A 20,564-nucleotide genomic window follows, 5' to 3' on the forward strand; every position below is an offset into this window, starting at 1 on the left:
TTATGACTCTTGTTGCTTTGTCTCCTCGGTCTTCTTCTCAAGCAGCTCATCCCTAACTACCCTGCATATCTGTATCTTGGTCTTTCCGGATCTCAATACCAGTGCCTCCCAATCTACGAGATAGTGGTTCGGATCTACATCCTTGCCTGGCTTGATAGTTGCCCATTTCAGAGCAGTGGGGTTCTCAGCCGAACCAGAGTTTGGTACTATAACATATGCGCCATTCTTTGCAATCAAGCGATTGGCTTCGGATCTCGAGCTTGCGAGACCGGCGGCGTGGAGGACGTGTGGGAAGGAACCTGGTTGAAGCATTGAAAGGGGCAACGTGACAACATTTCCATTGTCATCCTTGGGTCGTTCGGATGTAGTGCCGGACGGCGATTGTGCTGTTGGGGAAGCAGCATAGGCTTTCTTGTACTCCAAAAGCTCTATATCCTTCTTCTTCATGCCTCCCTTTGCTGCATCGACGACACCCTTATCGCCAGCAATTGCGTTTCTCAGCGAAAGCAGCGAGAAAGTGTGGGCTCCCTGACCGAAGGCGTCCTTGTGTGCGAGTTCGGCTTTCTTCGCCTCTGCGGCTCCGTGTGCCAGCTCTACGATTTCGCGGGCGAGGATGTGCTGAGCAAGGCGTTGTGAGGGGTCTTGGCCTTGTCGCGACATTAGGAGGGCGATGGAGTCGAGGGGGAGGAACGTGAAGAGTTTGAGGTAGCGTTCTACGTCGGCGTCGGCGGTGCGGAGGAAGTACTGTTACAAACTGTTAAAAGTGAACCTATAGCAGGGTGCGAAAAGCGTACTTGGTACAGGTCAAACGAGTTCAGCATCTGACCGTCAAGCCAGACCGCATTGCCTGCGCTCTTGCCGAATTTCTCGCCAGAAGCTGTTGTAAGCAATGGTGTAGTGAGACCATAGGTTGCTACCCGTGGGTCTTCTTCGCCCTCTGCTCCATCATCCATGCGATGTATTTTCCGCATATGGCTGACGGCGCCCATGCCCGCAATGATATTTCCGTACTGGTCAGATCCGCCGATTTGAAGTTGGACACCCTGGTTCCTATACATACTCCACCAGTCGTAGGCCTGGAAGAGAGGATAACTGAACTCGGAGATCGCCATGCCTTCGCCACTCTCCATTCGTAGCTTAACTCTGCACATGTGTGAGAAAGAGTCTTGGAAAAGGCAGCGAGAACTTACGAGTCGCGACTAAGCATAGCACCTAGGCGCATGCCAGACCCCAGATCCCTCATCAATTCTATCGCACTCAGGTTCTCCAACCACTTCTTGTTGTTGAGGATGTCCTGTTTCCGGCTGATCATTTGCGAGTACTGGTGCTTAATGCCCAAGCACTTCACGTTCGTCCACAGCTTCTCCAGCTGATGTTGTATGCTCCTCACATTCATAGACTGCACATCCTCACCCTGTCGCGAGCGAGCCGTTGTCCTGCCAGATGGATCGCCAATCTGCACTGTGCCTCCACCTAACTACCCATGATTAACTCCCGCTTTGTGTATCGAGTCGTGGGTGGCTCACCAAGCTGACGGTGTAGTAGCCGTGGAGGTACATCCAGTACAGCGCCATGAGCGGAAGAAGGTGGCCGACATGTAACGAGGGGGCTGTTGGGTCCACGCCGACATATGCACCTATGCGCTTCTCGGTGAGTAGCCAGTCGAGCGTTTGGCGTCCACTACGAACGTTGAGCATGATTGAGAATGAGTCTCTGGTGCCACACTCACCCAGCAACATCCTTTACAAATCCCCGCTCTTCAAGTAGACTCAGCATACTCTGCTGCATCCCCGATCGCACCTTCCCTGCCTGGTCTTCCCATTGCGCCTGTCTTGCTGCTGGATCGGATTCCTCGTCGGCCCATCTCGCTGCCGGCCGCTCACCGCGCGCGAGGGTATGTTGTTGTCGTATACATTGCCGACAAACAAATTGCCGGGGCCTTGACAGGTGTCTCAAGGCTGACATGGCTGCCAATTGAGCGGCATGGAAACTTGGGCGCATGTCAAAATGTCCCAGATGCCAAGATGGGACCCCGATGACGCCGATTGGCTGGTTTTGAGCTCACCTCGCAGCTACCCCGACTTCCGCCTTCGCATCCGCACACGTCACCTGCACCTCCCTCGGACTTCCTAGTGCCTGCATATGCTTCACTGTGCTTCTTCGTGCTTTAGCTGTTCAGTCAATGCAAAATCAGTACATTCTACTCACTATTCGTCTCGTTCACCGTGTCCTTGCTTGTGCTACTTCCAATCCACTGTCCTGACCATCCAGTTCGACCTGACATCCCACGTTAACCGCTGACATGTACGCCGCACTAAGCTGCCATCCTCCGTTGGGTCAGATAACTACTATTCCTTCCGATCGAGAATCAGTCAGATTTACAGTAGTCATTGAGAGCTCAGCCGGCCCGGAAAAGACATGGGAAGTTGCGCTATGGCACAACTTTGATACTCTGGACAAATGGACAAGCACTAGTCTAAAGTCAATCAATGAGACATCCATGGTGAGCACCTGGCCATATACCACAAGCCCGTCAAAAGCTGATTGTATCAAGGCAGTAGTCACGTCCAACGAATCACATGTACAACGTCAATACTATACAATTGACCTGACCGGACGTCCGAAACACGGATCTTCATTGTCGTATACCATCACATTCAGAGCATCTGAGGTAAGTTCTGAACATTAGACTTGCAACAAGCGTCGTTTTATTCCAATGTTCAATTCCATTGCGATTGAAACGACGATGGCAAATGGTGGCTCGAACATCACCGCTGACATGCTCAGAACGAACCTTGGAAATGGGCCAACGAACAATTTTCAACTTCAGATGGCCATCTCATCTACCAGTCGCCAGATGCATTGAAGGAAGATTTGACATACTACCTCGAGGGCCTTCCGCCATTTCTCAACATATCTAAAGAACAAAGCGATACACCCAATACAGTACTCTGGGACCTCACCTACCCCATCAACGCAGCGTCAGGCAAGACACCCGGTCACTCAAGTGAAAAGCTTGGTAAGCCGACAAACCTTTCCCGCTGGTTCGCTGAAGTACGCTTGTGGGCCCCATGGCTCGCTCCAAGACAGGGCAAGGACCGCTTCCAGCCTGACAAGGATGCCATGTTGGCAGCATTCGAGCGCCACGACGGCTCTCACCTAGTTCTGCTCGCAGTGAGCGGACTGGATGAGGTACTAACAACTCTCAATCACGATGGCGACGGCAGAGTCGTCATGAACGCCAAGAATGACAGTGGGAAAGATGGCACTGTACGTGTCGTTGCTGCAGTAGGAAGGAAGCTGGATGACGCAGTGGCAGCCTCCATGTACTATGCTCGCAAACTCGTAATGGCATACGAAGCATCGACGGGACAGATCAACGAAGAGGAGAGGGCTTTGGTTGACGACTTTAAACCGCAGTGGCTGGAGAATTGGTACGACGGCTTGACGTACTGCACCTGGAATGGACTGGGACAGAAGCTCACCGAAGACAAGATTTTCGAGGCCTTGGAGTCGCTGCGCAAGAACGAGATTAATATCAGCAACTTAATCATCGACGACAATTGGCAGTCGCTCAACACCGAAGGCGGCGACCAGTTCGACAACGCTTGGATGGAGTTTGAAGCAACTAAGACTGGTTTTCCGCGCGGTCTCAAAGCAACAGTAAGCGATATTCGAGAGAAGTACAGCCATATCCGTCACATCGCCGTCTGGCACGCAATCTTTGGCTACTGGGGCGGTATAGCTCCGGAAGGACGTATAGCAAAAGACTACAAGACTACTCGCGTACAGCTCAAGGACGGAGTTTCTGGCGGCAAGATCACTGTAGTAGCTGAAGAAGATGTAAGCCGCTTCTACAAGGACTTCTACGAGTTCCTCTCGTCGTGCGGTGTCGATTCTGTAAAAACAGACGCGCAATTCTTCCTCGACGAACTGCACGACGCAGATGATCGCCGCAAACTGATAAAGTCCTACCAAGACGCCTGGTCCATCGCTCAACTCCGTTCCTTTTCCGCACGCGCAATATCCTGCATGTCACAAGCTCCCCCTCTAATCTTCCACTCGCAACTCCCCTCCAACAAACCACGCATGCTGCTCCGTAACTCGGACGACTTCTTCCCTGAAGTCCCTGCCAGCCACCCCTGGCACATATTTTGCAACGCGCACAACTCCATCATCACGCAATATCTCAACATCCTCCCAGACTGGGACATGTTTCAAACAAGCCACGACTACGCCGCTTTCCATGCCGCCGCCCGTTGCGTATCCGGCGGACCAATCTACATCACCGATGTGCCCGGCCAACACGACATCAATCTCATCAACCAGATGACGGGAAAGACACCACGAGGCGATACGGTGATCTTGCGTCCACACACGGTAGGCAAAACAACACAAGCTTACAACGCCTACGACGACACCGTCCTCCTCAAAGTCACGACTTATGTCGGCATGGCACACACGGGCGTCTCCATCCTCGGTATTTTCAACTGCACACCCAAACCAGTCTCCGAACTCATCGCCCTTGACGCTTTCCCCGGTGCGGAAAAAGGCACGTATGTCATTCGTTCGCACACAGATGGCCAGGTTACGGAACCTACGAGTGTGGCGACGAACAAGGCATTTGTGCATCTTGATCTTGCGGTACGCGGCTGGGAGATTCTCTCTGCGTACCCATTGCTGGACTTTGAACTCAAGAGAGCCGAGGGCAGTGAAGCAAAAGGGCCAAGTAAGATTAGTGTGGCGAATTTGGGCATCGTGGGGAAGATGACGGGGGCGGCGGCGATTATTAGCGCGGATGCTTATATTGATAGGGGAAATGGGAGACTCAGAGTTTGGACGAGTTGTAAGGTTCTGGGAACGTTTGGTGAGTTTCTCCTACTTCTTTTTCCCCCCCTCCCTTCTCGCTCTTGTACTTGTCCATTTTTGATACATGGCTAACGTCTACACAGCACTCTACGTCTCCGATCTACCCGAACGCTCCATCGAAAATGACTTCTTCGCTGTGCTCTTCGGCCGCCCTGTTCCAGCTCATTGCGTCAGTGTTAGCAAGGAATGCGACAATGTCCTCGAAATTGATACGGTGCGGGCGTGGAAAGAAACTGATTCAAAGGCTGGGTGGAGTAACGAGGTTGTGGTTGAGGTTGTGATCCGATGAGCGCATGTTACCTGAGGATATGAGTCCCAAGAGCAAAGGACGAGGGACACGTAAAATAGTCGTTCAGGTATCTTGAATATGCATGCGAACACACCACGAACGCCCCCAAACTATTGTGCTTAGAAAGTAGTGGTACCAAAAATAGTTTTGCACTTTTCCTCCTTCCTTTGCCGACTTGGAAGCACTGCGTCAATCATACACTTGCATTTCATGACATTGCCGAGAGAGAGAGAGAGAGAGAGAGAGATCCTCGACGAATTCTTGAATCAGGTTGTAGACGCGGAATTCGACTCATCATAACTTGACGCCCCAAACTCCACGTCCGCCAGCGACACCAACCCACTCGCCGCCTTGCCCCGTCAACGCGCTCTGAGGCGCCCAGCTAATATTGCCGACTTCGTAGTCGCACCTCCAGCTAGCATATGGTCCCTTCTGACCAACTGGCACGTTCTGCGCGCCTGCAGCTCCGTTGGCGGGGTGTGTAGTCGCTGGCTGCACGACAGGAGGCTGTGTTGAAGCATGTTCTCCGCTGATTGTCGCACCATTGTTCGCATGTAGCAGATCCCATATGAGGACGAGTGAGTCGTCACCGCCAGATGCGAGCATGCCTCTTCGCGACGGGTTCCACTCTATACTGTTGACAGAGGCGGAGTGGCCACGCAGTTCGAGTAGGGCTTGGCCTGGTTGCCGGACGTCGAGGATGCGGATGAGGTTTGAGTCGGCGGCGAAGGTAGCGAGGAGATGGGAGTCGTGGGGTGACGCAGCCAGTCGGAGGAGCGGGGGCGCATACGACATAGTTTGTTGGGCTTTGGTCGGCGACATGCGGCCTGTTGGCGAGCCTGTATCGTGTTAGCAATTGACTTGGAAAGTAAATGCACTGTGACTGACCCTTGTCTTTGTCGCCGCCCTTGTCTGAGGGCTCATAGATGATGGTGCTGTGCTCGAGACTACGCAGATCGAACATGCGGACACTACCGTCTGCTCCGCAACTGACAAAGACATCGACACTTCCTGCGCAGAAGCGTACGTCGAAGACCTCCTTGTCGTGGGCAATCAATTGTGTCTTGGCGGTAAGGGAGGGTATGTCCCAAATGGTACAGGTCGTGTCTATGCTGGAGGTGATGATGAGCTTTGGCGACATGGTGTTCCAATCGAGGGAGGTGAGTGGCGCGGTGTGTTCAGGAGTCTTGGAGTTGGAGAGAAGCGCGAGCGGTGTGAGCTTTGGGAGCTGCGGCTCTCGAGTGTTTACGGAGGATGAGCGTGTAATTGTGTTGCTCATGTTGTTGCCAGAGGCTTGAGGCAGCGACCATAACCGCAGATGATCGCCAGACGTTGCGAGGAGGTCGGTCGACTGCTTCTGCGAAGACGGCGGCTCCCATAGTATTCGCGTGACGGGGAAAGAACATGTGGCTTCAGCGATGGCATTGTATTCGAGACCGTAGGGTGTCGCGCCAGGAACGGACGTGTCTTGGGGCGCTATTTGCGTGTCGAGAATGCGAATCTAGATGTCGCGTCAGCATAGCGCATGTGAGAGTTAGTATGGTACTCACGAAGTTGTGGTTGTCTTCTAGATAGCTTCCCACAGCCATCTTTCCGGCGCTGTTGCCACCCGGGACGTTCCATTTGCACCAGTCGTACGCGTATATACTCCAGGGCGCAAGGTAGTTGCTGTTGGAGGGAACCTTGTTTCCGTCGGTGACCATGGTGCTGCCGTGTCCCATGCCCTCATGGTCCATGTTCGAGTTTGCGCGCGGCCTGATGTCAGCCAGGCCCAGAGGCGATTGCGATGCAGCGCCGGAGGGAGTCGTGGGGTAGTACTTTTGCGCAGGAGTGCCGGCGGCGTACTTGGACTGCTCGGGCGTGTTGGAGAAGGGTATGTATTTCTGGTCAGGACCCAGGCCAGCTGGGCTCGAGCGGGAGTAGGAATGCGACGATGCAGGAGAGTGCTGTGACTGGCTGATGGTGTTGGAGCGCGTGGGCAGCGTGTATTGCTGGGCGTTGCTCGCTATCTGGGTCTGGGTAGGCACGACGGGCGCGGTGTATGCGGCGTTGGGTGCGGGTCGCTGTTGCTGCTGCTGCTGCTGCTGTTGTTGTTGTTGTTGTTGTTGTTGTTGTTGTTGTCCTGAACCGCCGGCGGGTTGGAGGCTACCGGGGACGGCTGGGGAGCCATACTGGCTGTTCTGAGGGGTTCCATGATCGATGTTGATGTTGGGCGCCGACCGATAATTGTCGGGCGAGTTGTACATCTGCTGCTGCTGCTGCTGCTGCGCCGGAACAGTTGAGGGTACCGAGGCATGTTGGCCTGCCGCTGCCGGTACATGCAGCTCCTCGTTGGTGCGTCCTCCTGCTGTTGGGGCCCTGTGTCGCGGGGCGTCGAAGCTCGAGTTGGCTGCTGGCGGTGCAGTCGAGGGCAGATAGCCTTCGCTCTGTCCTTGGGCATTCCCGCTGCTCTGCGGCATAAAGGCATCGGTGCCGGCTCGCGTAGTGCCCTGGGTTGCTCCTCGCAAATTGCCTCCAGGCGCTCCTATGCCTAATATCGCGGGATACACATCAGTCCAAGTTCACGGCGAGTGCCCAATAAGTGAGCCTACGTACTCCCTAGCGCCGAAGCTGCAGCAAAGATGCCCTGCGCCGGGTCGTTCTGCGCATTGTGGTGGTGGTTTCCGAAGGGCATGGCCGGCAATTCCTACTGCGCTGGCTCAGGCAAAGGAAAGAGGGCCTTGGGACTGTCGCGGCGCGTAATCAATCGTCCAAGAGCAGGAAGTGCGGTTGGCGTCGAGTTACTGGGCGCCGGCGGCTGTATCTCGGTAAAAGTTCCCCACCACCCCTCCGAGCTCTCCCTTCACGCCCAGTTGGGGTTAAGGTAGGTACATGTGATTCCAAGTTCGCTTCCAGGCTATGCTTCCTCGTCTTCATCAACCCCTAATTCATTAACCGCGTACTGCAACTATGCCTCCATCACACAAGCCAGTCCATCGTGCACTGCTGTTGCTGCCACCCGCGCCATCACCACCGTCGTATGCAGCACTCAAAGCCGCCTACAACTCACCCCTGTTTACTGTCTTGAAAGAGCTGGCTAGATCTCCTCGCAGGTCCAGGGAGTCTATAATTCTAGAAATTGCATTGCCATGCCCACATTTGTACGGACGTCTAGACACGCCTCGGGGTGTACACTATGCGACCACCCAACAGCTCGTCGCCGACCTCTACAAGCTCGTCTGCATCACTGCTAGTAGAGAAGCTATCGACACCGAAGACTCAGAAGGTGTTGACGCTCGCATCATACTAGTCGCATATCCCAGAGACGGCCAACTGACGACGCCGCTGCCTGATGCGACTCCTGAGCAGGAACTCCAAGGGCCAGCAATTGACATTCACACGCTAGCCCGAGGTCCTCGATCATGGGACGCTGTCTACTCAGTCGAGAGCGAGGAAGGCGAGCGTGTACTAAAAAGCTTCCTTTCTTTGTCCAAAACCCAACCCCCCGTATCCAAAGTCCGTGGTGGTATTGTCAGTGTAGAGAACCCAGAACCAGCATCATCTACCGAAAAACCAGACAATGCAATCAATCACATCTCCGTTGCAGTCGGAGGGACTTTCGATCATCTTCATATCGGTCACAAACTACTGCTTACCATGTTTGCTTTCACGCTCGGGAGACGACAGCCATCCACCTCTGACGCAACTCCCAGCGTACTTACGGTCGGAATCACCGGCGACGCCCTACTAGTGAACAAGAAGTTTGCAGAGCACCTTGAGAGCTGGAAAGAGCGTCAGGAGTCCACGCACAACTTCCTTTCATCTCTGGTTTACTTCGGCGCACCGGATGACGAGCGTATCCACGTTGAAGAGATCAAAGAACCCGGACCGAACGGACATGCCGTCCACGTCAGCTATCCTTCTGGGCTCACTATCAAATATGTCGAGATCTGGGATCCTTTCGGCCCAACCATCACTGACAAAGAAATCTCTGCTCTGGTGCTTTCTCTTGAAACAAGGGGCGGAGGTGCTGCAGTGAACAACAAGCGCATTGAGCAGGGATGGGATCCCCTCGAGGTTTTTGAGGTTGCCGTTCTCGATGCCAGTGAAGAAGGTAGCGTAGATGAGACGTTCCAGAGCAAGCTAAGCAGCACCGAGATTCGTCGTAAACGGAGCGAACGTGTTCAATCCAGGGCGAAAGCGTGAACCACGTTGGCCAAGGGCCTGGGCAGGGTCATGTATGAGACACGTCTTGGAGGGTTTGCTGGCAGGCGATATGTGAGTAGAGTTGTCGTTGGCAAGGCAAGTCGACAAGTCGACGAGGCAGGAGGTTGTCTAGTGTCACTTTCTGTGCAACATTCCACGACAGCTGCATGCGCCAAAGCCACACGACCGCGCAGATCCGCATGACATTGCCAGGGCAAGTATAGGGTTGGTGAAGCAACACGTCGATATTGTCGGCAGACTGAACGCATCCAAGCGTCATCATGTACGAGCCGACTTGCGGACGTACACTCTTTGTGACGAATGTCTTGGATGCGAGCGAAACAGGAGATGATGACGCGCTTCTACAGCATACATATATTGCACAGTTGACAACCCGTTCCCGGCCCACTGTGAGGCTCGTAAGCTCTGTGTCGTCATAAGACACTCCATTGTTTTGCATGGCGCAACGCCATCCCAAGTACACGGCAGTGGTATTGCTCGGATGACGCTCTGTGGGTCGGCTGATTGGCGTCACAAGCGCTTCTGATGCATGCTTTGTTGGCAACGCATCGAGACCATGGAAATTTGCATCGAGACATGTCAAGGCCGGTGGGGAGCTGCGAGAAGGCCTCGAATCACAGCACCCTCAGCAGCCCCACCCCACTGAGGTTGTGCAGTAGTCCAACGCGACGAATCGACTCTTTTCCCTCGGGAGGAGCCATGTTCCCGTCTTGCTTATGCCGGGCGGCCGCGTCGAGTTCAGATCATGTGAGGGACTAGCCGATTGCAGTCTAACGCACCGCGTGCCATTGGAGATTTTGAAGCGGGCGTACCGGGATTGTCGCTGCAAGACCAGGCTGCGTGTCCAGTCGTCTTCGCAACTCCAGCGACGCTTAGCTGACTGCTGGCAAAGAGGTCATGCATTTCTTTCCCCGACCGCGCCCCTCTGGCTGTCCTTCGCTTGCTATCCCACAGAACGGCGCCGTCGGATAACACCACGTTGTCAGTTGACGAACCTTTCCCGCCGTCGCTATCCAACTACTAGTACCCGTCAGAGCTGTAGCCCGACCCGGCCCGAACTCTGCTGCCCTGCATTCAGAGTATATCCGCTGTACGGTGCGCTCCTAGATCGCTTGGGAGCTTAAGCTTCGCGGTTGAGCTCCTTCTCCACGGTCGTCATGAATGGTCCCACTTAAAATGGGTATCCTCGATCTTGCCGATGAGCTTCTTCGCATCATCCTCGAATATGTTGCCTCTGAACCAGAAAAACCAATCAGCCTGGAGCGCCGTGCCTACCTCTCACAAGAAAGCTTCAAGCTGCCCCTACCACTGGAGCCGGACGACGCCGATACCATCGCCAAATTCCGCTTGACCTGCAGAAAATTCTCGGATCTTGGTGTGATCCATCAGTTCTCGCGGATCACTACACGCTTCTCGCGGAAAGGACTTGACCGCCTTGAGAAGATTGCAAACCAGCCGCACATTGCGGGCCGCGTGAAGAAGTTTAGTTACATGGTACCGTTCTTCTATGATCAAGGTATATCACATGTCCTGCTCAACTCATGGCATCAAAACTAACCAGGCCACAGGACGAGAGCGCATTCAGGAGCTTCTTCACACACGGCCCGAGAGTTTTGGCTTCCTTGATGTCGGACACTTTCAAGAAAAGGTGAATGAGCAAAGAGACATCCTACGGACAAGAAAAGACGCCCGTATTCTTCACTTCGCGCTCCAGAGGTTCACTTCACTCCAGCACATTCAGATCCTGCGACTGCAGGATCAAGAAGATGCGGTGTTGGTTCAGTACATGCGGGGTCATAACGAACTGAACAGTCTAGTGCCGACATGGCCACCAGCATGCCTGCATAGCGCGAAAACGATCGGTCAAGCTCTCCTAGAGTCCGAGTCACCATGCTCACGCTTCTCATCACCCATGCTAAGCCCCCAGAGTGTTCTAGGTGCCGCAAACAACCCGCCATCAACGCTGGGAATTCTCGCTGAACGCCTTACTTGTCTAGAGCTACATTTCGACGACAGCACGGACCTGGATGTACGGATGCGACATCTGTCCTCCTTGTCCAAAGCGCTGTTTACCGCGGCTAAGAACATCGAAGCAGTTCATATTGGTTTCCCTTCATATCGACCACTCACGCTACGACTTGAAGAGCTTTTCCACAACGTCAAGTGGGAAAAGTTGCAGGGTACGTTTTGGGTTTACAGAATGCACATGCGACATACACTGACTTTGCATCTTCACCCTTGCAGCTTTTGGGATTCAAGCGTGGCGTCTCAACGCAGACGAAATTCTAAGTATTGCTCGTCGACACAAGGATACACTACGTGGCTTGCGGCTTCGAGATGTACTCCTGAAGGAAGGTAGTATGTGGAGGGACGTGCTCCCCTGTTTACGAGATGATCTCACAAGACTTGACTGGGTCAGTCTCAGGCGAATTGGATATGAGAAACACTTTGACGAGCAATTTGTCATGGGAGTCGAGGTCCCAGATGACCCTCTAGGGAGTGATAGTAGCGAAGAGAGCGACGAAAGCGACTTTGAATACGGCGAACACGAGGATCCATCCGATGACCACAGTGGCAGTGGGAACGATGCTGATGGCAGCTCGATAGCTGGTACCGAATCCGACGCAGAGACGGACGAGCCTGAACAAGGTGGAACTTTGCACTTCCCACCAATGCCAGATACCCCGGCCTCGATTACATGGTGCAACTGCAATGGCCACATGGATAGCGTGGACGCTCTTGGGGATGATGGAGTCATGGTTACCAATCAGCAACGCAAATTCTGGGAGAAGTGGGTCGTGAGGAAGATCTGCACCGAGCAGCACGGTCACAAATGAGCAATCAGTCCGTCAGATATGGAAAGCTATGCGTAAGAATGCATAGCGTTGTTGGTGGTAAACTGGGCGTAAGAAAGCAATTTACCATCAAACCTGTTGTAGGCCGCCTGCAGGTGCGATCACGCTTCGGGTCCCGTATGCGGTTCACGAACCTCGCATATGCATGTTCGCAGCAGTCACAGCGCGCTTATGCAAACCCAACAACCCGTCACCAGGTCGCATCAACAATTCGGTACAAACGCAAAATGCGCCGCAGAGTCGCACTTCTCATGTGGACCTTACTAGCCGACCCCACGCATCCGCTTCCTTCTAACGTACGGACGAATCATCAACAACATCGTCAATTATTCCTCTACTCGGCTGTTCCTACTTCATCCGTATCTGTCAAAGCATTGTGCGGGCGCTCCAGGCTCTTTGCATACCGTATGTTCTCGAACAACGCTTTACTTCCCTCCTGTCTGACGCCAAAAGTTATGCCTTTCGCGTTCTGTTCCGCTTTTCCAACTTCTCGACTTCAAGTAACGAATGTAACGTAGCGTGGGAAGGTATCTGCTTTTCATCTGATCAATTCGTTCTAGACGTATCAGCTGTCCTCTTTTGATCTATTACCTTCTGTTGTGACAACTTCTTCACAAAGCACAAAGTGGGGCTCGATAAGAGGCTGTTTGCAATTACTACTCTGACTTCCACGTGTGTTGTGGGCCTACTAAGTTTTGCTGTTTCATTCGTTCCTATTGATTACTACCCCTTCATACATCCTGGCAAAGGCAATACGTGATGGCATAAGCGGTGAGATACAGTTATCAATAGAGCTATTCCATCATACCCCATCATCGATTCTCCCTCTTCCTTCTTCCACACTTGAAATGAATGTCTTTATGGAACTACTGCCAACTGTTGTGTTCACAAGTCAGAGCTTCAGAAACGACATGCTGGCAAACCTCATTTCTAACGACTTTGGCAGAGCTATTAAACTTCACATCCAGCTCAGAACTCACTCTATCCTACTTGTGCCCCCCGAGGCAATATGACAATGCTCTTAGTACTCGAGATCAGCTTTACTCAACTACCTAATCCCTGCCTTCATGCGGGTAAACGTGCTGGCCCACTGTCGGGACAATACCTCATATGAAACCACTTCTCTCACCTCACCACACGTTGAACGTGCTTTTGCAAGCTGCCTCGACGCGTACACACGACAATGACAGTCCAACGTGTCTTGAGCTGGCTGTCTGGTGGATAAAAACCCTTTAAGCTCTCTCTTGCAACCTCAGCTGATTCCAAGCTTCGCATAATGCAGCCTGCCACACTGACCTTCTTATCAAAATCGCTCGATCGTTCTTGAAGCATCACACCTTCACAACATCGCAATGACGAGGCACATCTGGAGAGCAGCAGACACCGGCATCATGCTCTGGGAGCCGGCAGTAGCAGCCACGACTACTATCGCACCGCAGAAGCCGCATGAACAGAAGCAATCACATACCGTGACAGAAACCGATACCCAAGGTAAGCGGTCACCAGTCATTCTTCCCTTTGCTATCCCAGAGCAAGTGCTAACGGCTCGCAAGCAAACTTAGCTAGCAGTCACGATGACGACGACAGAGACACGCAAGGGCGGGTGCTTCCTTCGATTGAGGGGTTCTTCGGGCCATATATCAAGAGCGAGCCTAGAGAAGACAGCGATTCGGAGACTCTCTTAGCTACATCAGATTACGAGTCCGCAAGCACACAGCCACCATATACCCAGTTCCCGCTTCAACCAAACCGAGCCGTTCCTACTATGCATCCACCTTCCAGGGCGACCACTCGAGAAAAACAAGATCTTCTACCACAAAACAAAGATCATAGCTTCCCGGCAGGTCACATAATGGAGCGAAAGCCAAACCATCCCTGGCATGAGGACGAACAGAGGCTGATGACCATCCTTTATCGGTGGTACGAAAGTTCAGACCCCTCAGCCATTCCATACTTGTTCAATGCAATCACTGGTTTAAGTCTTGGACAAAAGAAAGTGCATAATCGATTTCACAGTTACATCGTCTCTCATGGCGGACAGGCTATTCCAGAATATGGTCAAGTTATGGCTGTCCCATTCCATGACCCAGAGGGTCTTTATGATAGGATACATGAGATCATCGAAGTAACGGCTTCGAAGATCGGTGTTAAGCTACCACGGCGAACAGTAGAAGAAGACCATAGGCCTGGATCGGCTAAACGTGCAAAATGTCGGAAAACGAGGGAACATCACAAGCGCCTGCTTAGGAGTGCTAAAGAAAGACGAACGAGGAAATCATGTCCCCTCCGAGTGTCAACTTCGAATGAGCTGCCAGTGCGGTTTCACTCACTCGGAGGGTTAACGCTCTCAATGGATCCCACGCGAGAAGACGAAGAGGGCTGGTCGGATACAGAAGGTCAAAGCCGCTCCCAGGCCAGCCTAGCTGAGCCACGAGAGGCATCAATACTCGCATATAGTATCGCCTTCAGAGCCTATGACGGTAGCTCCTTCACAGCTTACTCAGAAGAGAAGGGCTTCGTGAGCTCTAAGTACCACCACTGTTGGCCCCGGGACAAGCCTTTACCGCCGCCTCTCAACCCGAATGGGGAGATGAGACCATACTTCATGGCAGATACCAACAACCACCTATCGATGACTGGCGGTACTTCGCCGTATATCACGGTGTGCACTAGTCTATTGCAGACTATGGTGAAGGCTTCGAATATGGAAAACCCGAGAATCGCCGTTGGTATGCAGACCTCTTTTAATCGCTATATGTCCTGTGCATTCACTAACACGTATCGCAGTGGCATTAGACCATCAAGTGTTCCAAGAGCCGTACAAAGTTCTGCATGCGGCTGAGGTGTTACTCATGCTCAAGCCTGAGGGTCTTGCTAAGTGGGCACGGTATAAAGGACATGCAGGTGATTGGCTATGTCTAGCTACCTCTACCACAAACTAAACTACCCTTAGAGCGCATAATATATGGTTCAATACCTAAATCTGCCATTATTTCGCACCTTCCTTTGTCCGATCTCCAGCATCTCGCGAATAGCGATGAGGCCTGCGCAAGTCTCTTAGCTCTTCAAGAGTTTCAAAAAGGCCGTACGACAAGACATGTCTCTACTAGACTGCAGAACAACAACTTCGTTTTGAAGCGCAAAATAGCACGCAGGATAGCTGCTATCGCGCGGACATTCCATATGGATGACATAGGTGTCAGCTTGGTCCACATCCAAGACTTCGTTGCTCGCTTCGTCGATGGCTGGAAAGTTAGTGAAGACCCTATGAACAGTATCGACGCAAAAGGCAGAGTCGCTGCGGCGTTCGCTACGACACTCGCTTCACGAGCTCATCATGTCCGGGACGTGATGAATGCTTTCCAGAATGGAATACAACATGGTACGGAAACTATCGCCTACTATTCTCGCCGTCGCACCGCCGCCTATCACCCTCGCGCCAGCTGAAGATATGCTAGCGACTTGCGCGATTGCCCAATATCAACCCTAGATAGACTTCTCTCGGACGTAACGTATTTTCGGCAATCATTCAAATTAAGCGGAAAGCGGAGTCATAGTGCCCAACATGTTTCATCGGAAGGATTTGACAAAGGGTTATACAGAGATCATTTCTTAAGCTGCATGAAAGATGTTGTGGATTGCATTATTGCATATCTCACCACAAGAAGAGCTTTCCGAATGGTTAGCACAGATAGATAGAACTCCTAGGTTTGCTAACACAACAGAATCAACATAGTACTGCATACTCCCCTCATTCGCTACAAGGTCTCTTAAATACCTACCCAATAGCAGGTACTCTTTCTCTCGCCTCCGCTACAGAGCTATCAGATGACTCTTCGCTCCCTTCTCTCTCCATCCCGTTAGTTTCTCGATGGTGAGTCTGCACCGCGCGCTCTCGTCCTAGCACATGCTGTATCATTTCAGCCTCCATGCTATTCCTCCTCCGACCTCGAAGACTCCACCACACGTCCTCCACCTCCGCCTCCGCTATTTCCGCATTCATAATTTCGCCCTCCTCTTCCGCCCGTTAATCCTCTCTCGCCGCCCTCCTCATGTCGCGATTAGCGCGACGCCGTCTTAGACTTGCAGTAGGTGTTTCGTAGGTGTTATTGCGATAGATTTCTACGGCCTCCTCTAGTTGTCCGTTGATGTTCGTGTTAGGGATGAGCACAGCATCGCCATCGAGGCTAGCAACAGAGTTAACGAGCGTAGTCCCACTCAGTGACGCCCTACACAATGACCGTGTAGAGGATTCTGACGTGGGGTCCAAAGTTTCAGGGGCGTAATCTAGGAAGGTGAGTGTAGGACGAAGAGTGTGGTTTCTGTGATAGCCGTCGGTGGCTGGACGATGCGGGACATGTTCATCCGTTGAGATGGTGTGGTCATCGGCTGAGGGAGTATGCCTTTCCCTAGTAGGAAGAACATTCATCGGGGGAGTATATGCAACGTTTTCATTTGTGAGTGAAGCTTCCCGTACATGTCCATTCAATAACGCAGCGCGCCCTCGATCATCACCAGCGAGCGATCTGGTATATGCCTCAATAATAGTTGTGATGTTGTCTGGTCTAATTCTCGGTCGCGTGTTTTCCAAGATTTGCATTAGTATGTACGTGCGTCGCAGTTCTTCTGTGTCATTTGGGATGACGATCCTTGTCGGACGCTGGTTGCGAGAAAGCGTTGGGGAAGGAGAGGGAGAGATCGTAGGCGGAGGGTTGAGAATGAGTATTGGCTGATGCCGAAAAGGGGAGGACGTATGTATGTGGTCATGACTGATAGCTGGAGAAGGAGGAGGAGGAGGTTGAGAGATGCCATTCGGTGTGGAGGCGTAACTGCCCCAGGTGGTTAAGGGAGCGAGAGTATCTTCGTCAACCAGGATCCTAGGGCGAGTCTCCTCATTTCCATCATGATCTACTAACTGCGTAAGGATACTTGGTGTATCGTTCAAACGCGTGGAGTGATGTTCAGGGCTGGGCGGTATCTCCGTAGCAGATGCTGCCTCCAGTGCGTCGTCATCGTTCCGTGTGGATTTGGTTCCGCCTCGTGTTCTCATCATTGGCACGCCATTGATGACGGGTTGGGTGAACTGATGGGCTCTTCTCATTCTCAAACCAACAATTGTTCGATGCGCTCGTTCTCGAATAGGCTTTTCTTCTGAAATTACGCCTGTATAGCGACTTATTCGCGGAGGTCTTTTACTCTCAATGCGACCTCCCTCCTCATAATTACTAGAGTTCATCTCAGCCTCATCATCAGCATCGTCCGCCGCCTCGGCACTCCTTCGTTCCCGACTCGCCATGTTCCTTACTGTATTTTCTGAACACCTCGTCCTCTGCCCGTCATAACCCACCATTCTTCCTAAATCACGGATATGTCCAACAAGCGCTAGTGTGATATCACAAAGCTCTTCGAGGCTCTCTCCACGAGCTCTGGTCTCTGGGCGAGCCCTGAGAGGTTGGAAGTATGTTGCTAGCGAGAAGAGGAAGGATAGTATAGCAAGAGTCGGGAATACGGCTGTTAGTATGATAATAAAAGTACCGTTGTTCATTTAGTAGATGTGAGGATGCAGTGATTACTATTGTTGTTCGTGTAGTAGCGATCTGAGGAGAGTGGGTGTGGAACATGGGTTTTGAGGATAAACTAGTCTAGTGAAGTATCATAGTGTGACAAGTTCGACATCTTTCATTCCTTCGAGGCATTCAGCTCGTCAATGCGGCTTACAACTGTTACAGATAATTTTCCATGCGTAGCTCCTACCGAGATTTTGACTCACAGAACAAGGTTAGCCTCAGCATGGGGAATCGTGGTTCTAGTTCACAAGGCAATGTGAATATATCGCCATTATCTGAAGTGCGGCCTACGCTGACCGTGTCGGTTTCTTTACGCCTTGTCCATTCACATGCATTATGTCTTCCAGGGAGCGGGTATTTGCTCGCTGGAGTGCTACACAAGAGTGATGACAATACTCATTTGATGAGTCCAAGTTGATAATTACATTACTTGTGAAGTTGGATATATAACAGTATGTACAAAAGGATGCCCAGTTACCCTTTGATTGGAAATTTAACCAGAGCCAGTGATAACCAGAGTGTAGGCATTGGTCTGCTGGCAGACGAAGTCCTGAGGACCATTGCCACCAGCGTGGCAGTAGGTTGGAACTTCACCTTCACCCCAGAAGCCGACACTGTTCAAATCCGTTAGCTTGCTGTTCCAGAATTCAGATATCCGAGATACGTACGCAGTGCCCAGCTCATGGTAAACGCGAATACCGAAGCTGTCGGTGCTGTTCTCGGGCTGGTACATGCCGAAGCGGTACTTGCTGTCTCCACAAGTCTCGACCTCAGTGGGGAGGGTAGGGTAAGGACCACCAGAGCACTCGAGGTCGGTGGCGTCCTTGCCAGTGAGCTTGAATGAGACGGACTGGATGGTGCCGTTGTTCTTGCGGAGGAAGTAGTCACTGAAGTCGATGTTTTCGTAGGTGTTTGGGTCTGGCGGGCCACCGCAGTGAGCTGGGTTAGGGCACTCGGGGGTCTGAGGAGCGGGTGCTGCCATGGCGGCGGCACCGAAGAGGGCGGCGAGAGTGAAGAACTGCATGATGTCGGTTTTGGAGTTTGTTGGATGAGGTTATTTGAGTGTGGTTGGATTGTGTTTGGATAATGGAAGCAAGCCAGGAAGGATGAGGCCGTACTTATATCTCTCTGAAGATCGTTATGACCATTTCAACGTCACTTGGCCCAAACGCTGGACGGATGTCCATCCAAGCTCATGTATTCGGTCATATCTCGTATTCTACACTCCGCTGGGTTGCACGCAGGCAATGATGTTGCCTCCCCGGCCGGACGTGGGTCAGCGTGGGTACAAATCTCCGAGTCTAGCATTGGGACCCTTGACCGCTAACATGCTCCTATCATGCAAGTGGCATTGATCGTCGAACAACAAGGTAGGCACCTCGTATATTGTGGTTGCACATGTTGTGATGGATATTGCAGCTTGATGCTTTGCTTCGCATTTTCGCATCTCGGCACACCAGATGGTGCTTTGGCCGTGATAACCATGATAATATGACAGGAATACGGCAAATGCATTCACCTGCTCCTGTGAACAACCACCACGTTGACGTCGTCGCCTTGGCACTGGTGGTTCCGGGAACCTCTGCGAGCGGTGCCATTTTTGGGACTGCAAGGCTGCGCAGCCTTAGATCTTGACATGCAGGGTGCCGGAGCCGCACGCCACATCCGCTGATGCCACAAGTAATGATTCGTGTGGCACCTGATGTAACACAGAAATCGTCACTGCATTGACGGCATGTCAGAACAAATTTGGTTCGCAAGTGCAAGTGCGAGTGCAAGCGGTAAGCCATGGCCGTGAAGGCCCGAGCCAATAACGGTTATGCCCGGCCAAAAATAGCAGCACATGCGTTGCATCTAGCGACGATATGCATGCTTGGGAAAGAAACACCTCATGCGTTTCGCATTAGGTGGTGTTTGTGGAGCGCATGTTTGTTGAGGCTTTCGATAGTGCGACAAGCTTGCGGGCCCATGATGGAAAATCGGCATGATGTCATTGGGTCTGCCGTGCAAGACTCGAATCTTCGGTGTCAATGGCTATGGGAAACACCGAACATGGAAACACCGAGCATGGAAACATGCGCGTGGAACATTCGTTTCTCATGTCGGTAGCTCCTGCCGTTACTTTAGAACAATGTGTCTCGCATGGCACTTCCATTGAGGTAATCGTGTCGAAGAAGAGATTTGTGGCAGCTGTGAAGATGTCGAACAAGCGCCACCCCAGAACGAAGGCGCTTCGTAGAGATGCAGCCTAATACCGCCGTTCGCAGTCGCTACCGCACAAGTTGCACCGCTATTGCGAAGTTGAAAGAGAGGTCACTAGGAAATATGGACGCCAGCACAAATGCCTTACCTGATAAGTCTGCGGTAGAGTAATCTTCGAGAAGTAACACCGAGACAACCAGCGGTGATCGTAATTTTGAATACGATGGTAACGCTCTCTCCTCGCAAGAGCCATTGACTTTCAACAGCTTTACGGAAGACTTTCTCGGTGAAGACGAGGAATTTCCTCGCGCTAGCCCATTTGACTCAAGTGTTACTTTGGGCAACGTTGAGCTTGTTCGTGTCAGTATAGGGGACATCATTGTCGAGACTGATGACGTAGAGTGGTTAGTTCGAATCTGCTTCTGTGACAGCGCTAGCTGTTGTGAAAAAACGGTTGTACGATCAGAAAGCGGAGGCAGGACCTGGTGAGGAAGTCGCAGTGGCGAAGACGTGTATATGTAGAAGATCAAGTGGAAGATGGTTGTATTGTTCATTTACGGCATAAATAATATTCTC

General features: G+C 52.2%; 7 protein-coding genes across 7 annotated transcripts; 4 read left to right on the forward strand and 3 right to left on the reverse strand.

Annotated features, from left to right (window-relative positions):
* Window positions 1–1,965, reverse strand: ALTATR162_LOCUS9119 (uncharacterized protein; the record flags this gene model as incomplete). The annotated part of the gene is made up of 5 exons (XM_043316752.1): window positions 1–744; window positions 795–1,143; window positions 1,191–1,477; window positions 1,527–1,680; window positions 1,730–1,965. The coding sequence occupies 5 exons, from the start codon at window positions 1,963–1,965 to the stop codon at window positions 1–3; spliced, it is 1,770 nt and encodes a 589-aa protein (XP_043172687.1).
* Window positions 1,966–2,302: 337 nt separating this feature from the next.
* ALTATR162_LOCUS9120 (uncharacterized protein) lies at window positions 2,303–5,158 on the forward strand (the record flags this gene model as incomplete). Its single annotated transcript, XM_043316753.1, has 3 exons — window positions 2,303–2,503; window positions 2,788–4,729; window positions 4,953–5,158. The coding sequence occupies 3 exons, from the start codon at window positions 2,303–2,305 to the stop codon at window positions 5,156–5,158; spliced, it is 2,349 nt and encodes a 782-aa protein (XP_043172688.1).
* Window positions 5,159–5,452: 294 nt separating this feature from the next.
* ALTATR162_LOCUS9121 (uncharacterized protein) lies at window positions 5,453–7,832 on the reverse strand (the record flags this gene model as incomplete). The annotated part of the gene is made up of 4 exons (XM_043316754.1): window positions 5,453–5,997; window positions 6,047–6,659; window positions 6,709–7,688; window positions 7,754–7,832. 4 exons carry the CDS (start codon window positions 7,830–7,832, stop codon window positions 5,453–5,455), a joined length of 2,217 nt encoding a protein of 738 aa, XP_043172689.1.
* A 275-nt stretch (window positions 7,833–8,107) lies between these two features.
* On the forward strand, window positions 8,108–9,343 carry ALTATR162_LOCUS9122 (uncharacterized protein; the record flags this gene model as incomplete). Its single annotated transcript, XM_043316755.1, has 1 exon — window positions 8,108–9,343. The coding sequence occupies one exon, from the start codon at window positions 8,108–8,110 to the stop codon at window positions 9,341–9,343; it is 1,236 nt and encodes a 411-aa protein (XP_043172690.1).
* Window positions 9,344–10,540: 1,197 nt separating this feature from the next.
* On the forward strand, window positions 10,541–12,723 carry ALTATR162_LOCUS9123 (uncharacterized protein; the record flags this gene model as incomplete). The annotated part of the gene is made up of 5 exons (XM_043316756.1): window positions 10,541–10,880; window positions 10,933–11,544; window positions 11,609–12,162; window positions 12,487–12,624; window positions 12,673–12,723. The coding sequence occupies 5 exons, from the start codon at window positions 10,541–10,543 to the stop codon at window positions 12,721–12,723; spliced, it is 1,695 nt and encodes a 564-aa protein (XP_043172691.1).
* Window positions 12,724–13,571: 848 nt separating this feature from the next.
* On the forward strand, window positions 13,572–15,161 carry ALTATR162_LOCUS9124 (uncharacterized protein; the record flags this gene model as incomplete). Its single annotated transcript, XM_043316757.1, has 3 exons — window positions 13,572–13,710; window positions 13,773–14,948; window positions 15,007–15,161. 3 exons carry the CDS (start codon window positions 13,572–13,574, stop codon window positions 15,159–15,161), a joined length of 1,470 nt encoding a protein of 489 aa, XP_043172692.1.
* Window positions 15,162–18,279: 3,118 nt separating this feature from the next.
* On the reverse strand, window positions 18,280–18,810 carry ALTATR162_LOCUS9125 (uncharacterized protein; the record flags this gene model as incomplete). The annotated part of the gene is made up of 2 exons (XM_043316758.1): window positions 18,280–18,400; window positions 18,455–18,810. 2 exons carry the CDS (start codon window positions 18,808–18,810, stop codon window positions 18,280–18,282), a joined length of 477 nt encoding a protein of 158 aa, XP_043172693.1.
* Window positions 18,811–20,564: the final 1,754 nt, after the last annotated feature.

The sequence above is a fragment of the Alternaria atra genome (genome assembly GCF_907166805.1).
Source record: "Alternaria atra isolate CS162 genome assembly, contig: 29, whole genome shotgun sequence".
In the NCBI taxonomy this organism is placed as follows: domain Eukaryota; kingdom Fungi; phylum Ascomycota; class Dothideomycetes; order Pleosporales; family Pleosporaceae; genus Alternaria; species Alternaria atra.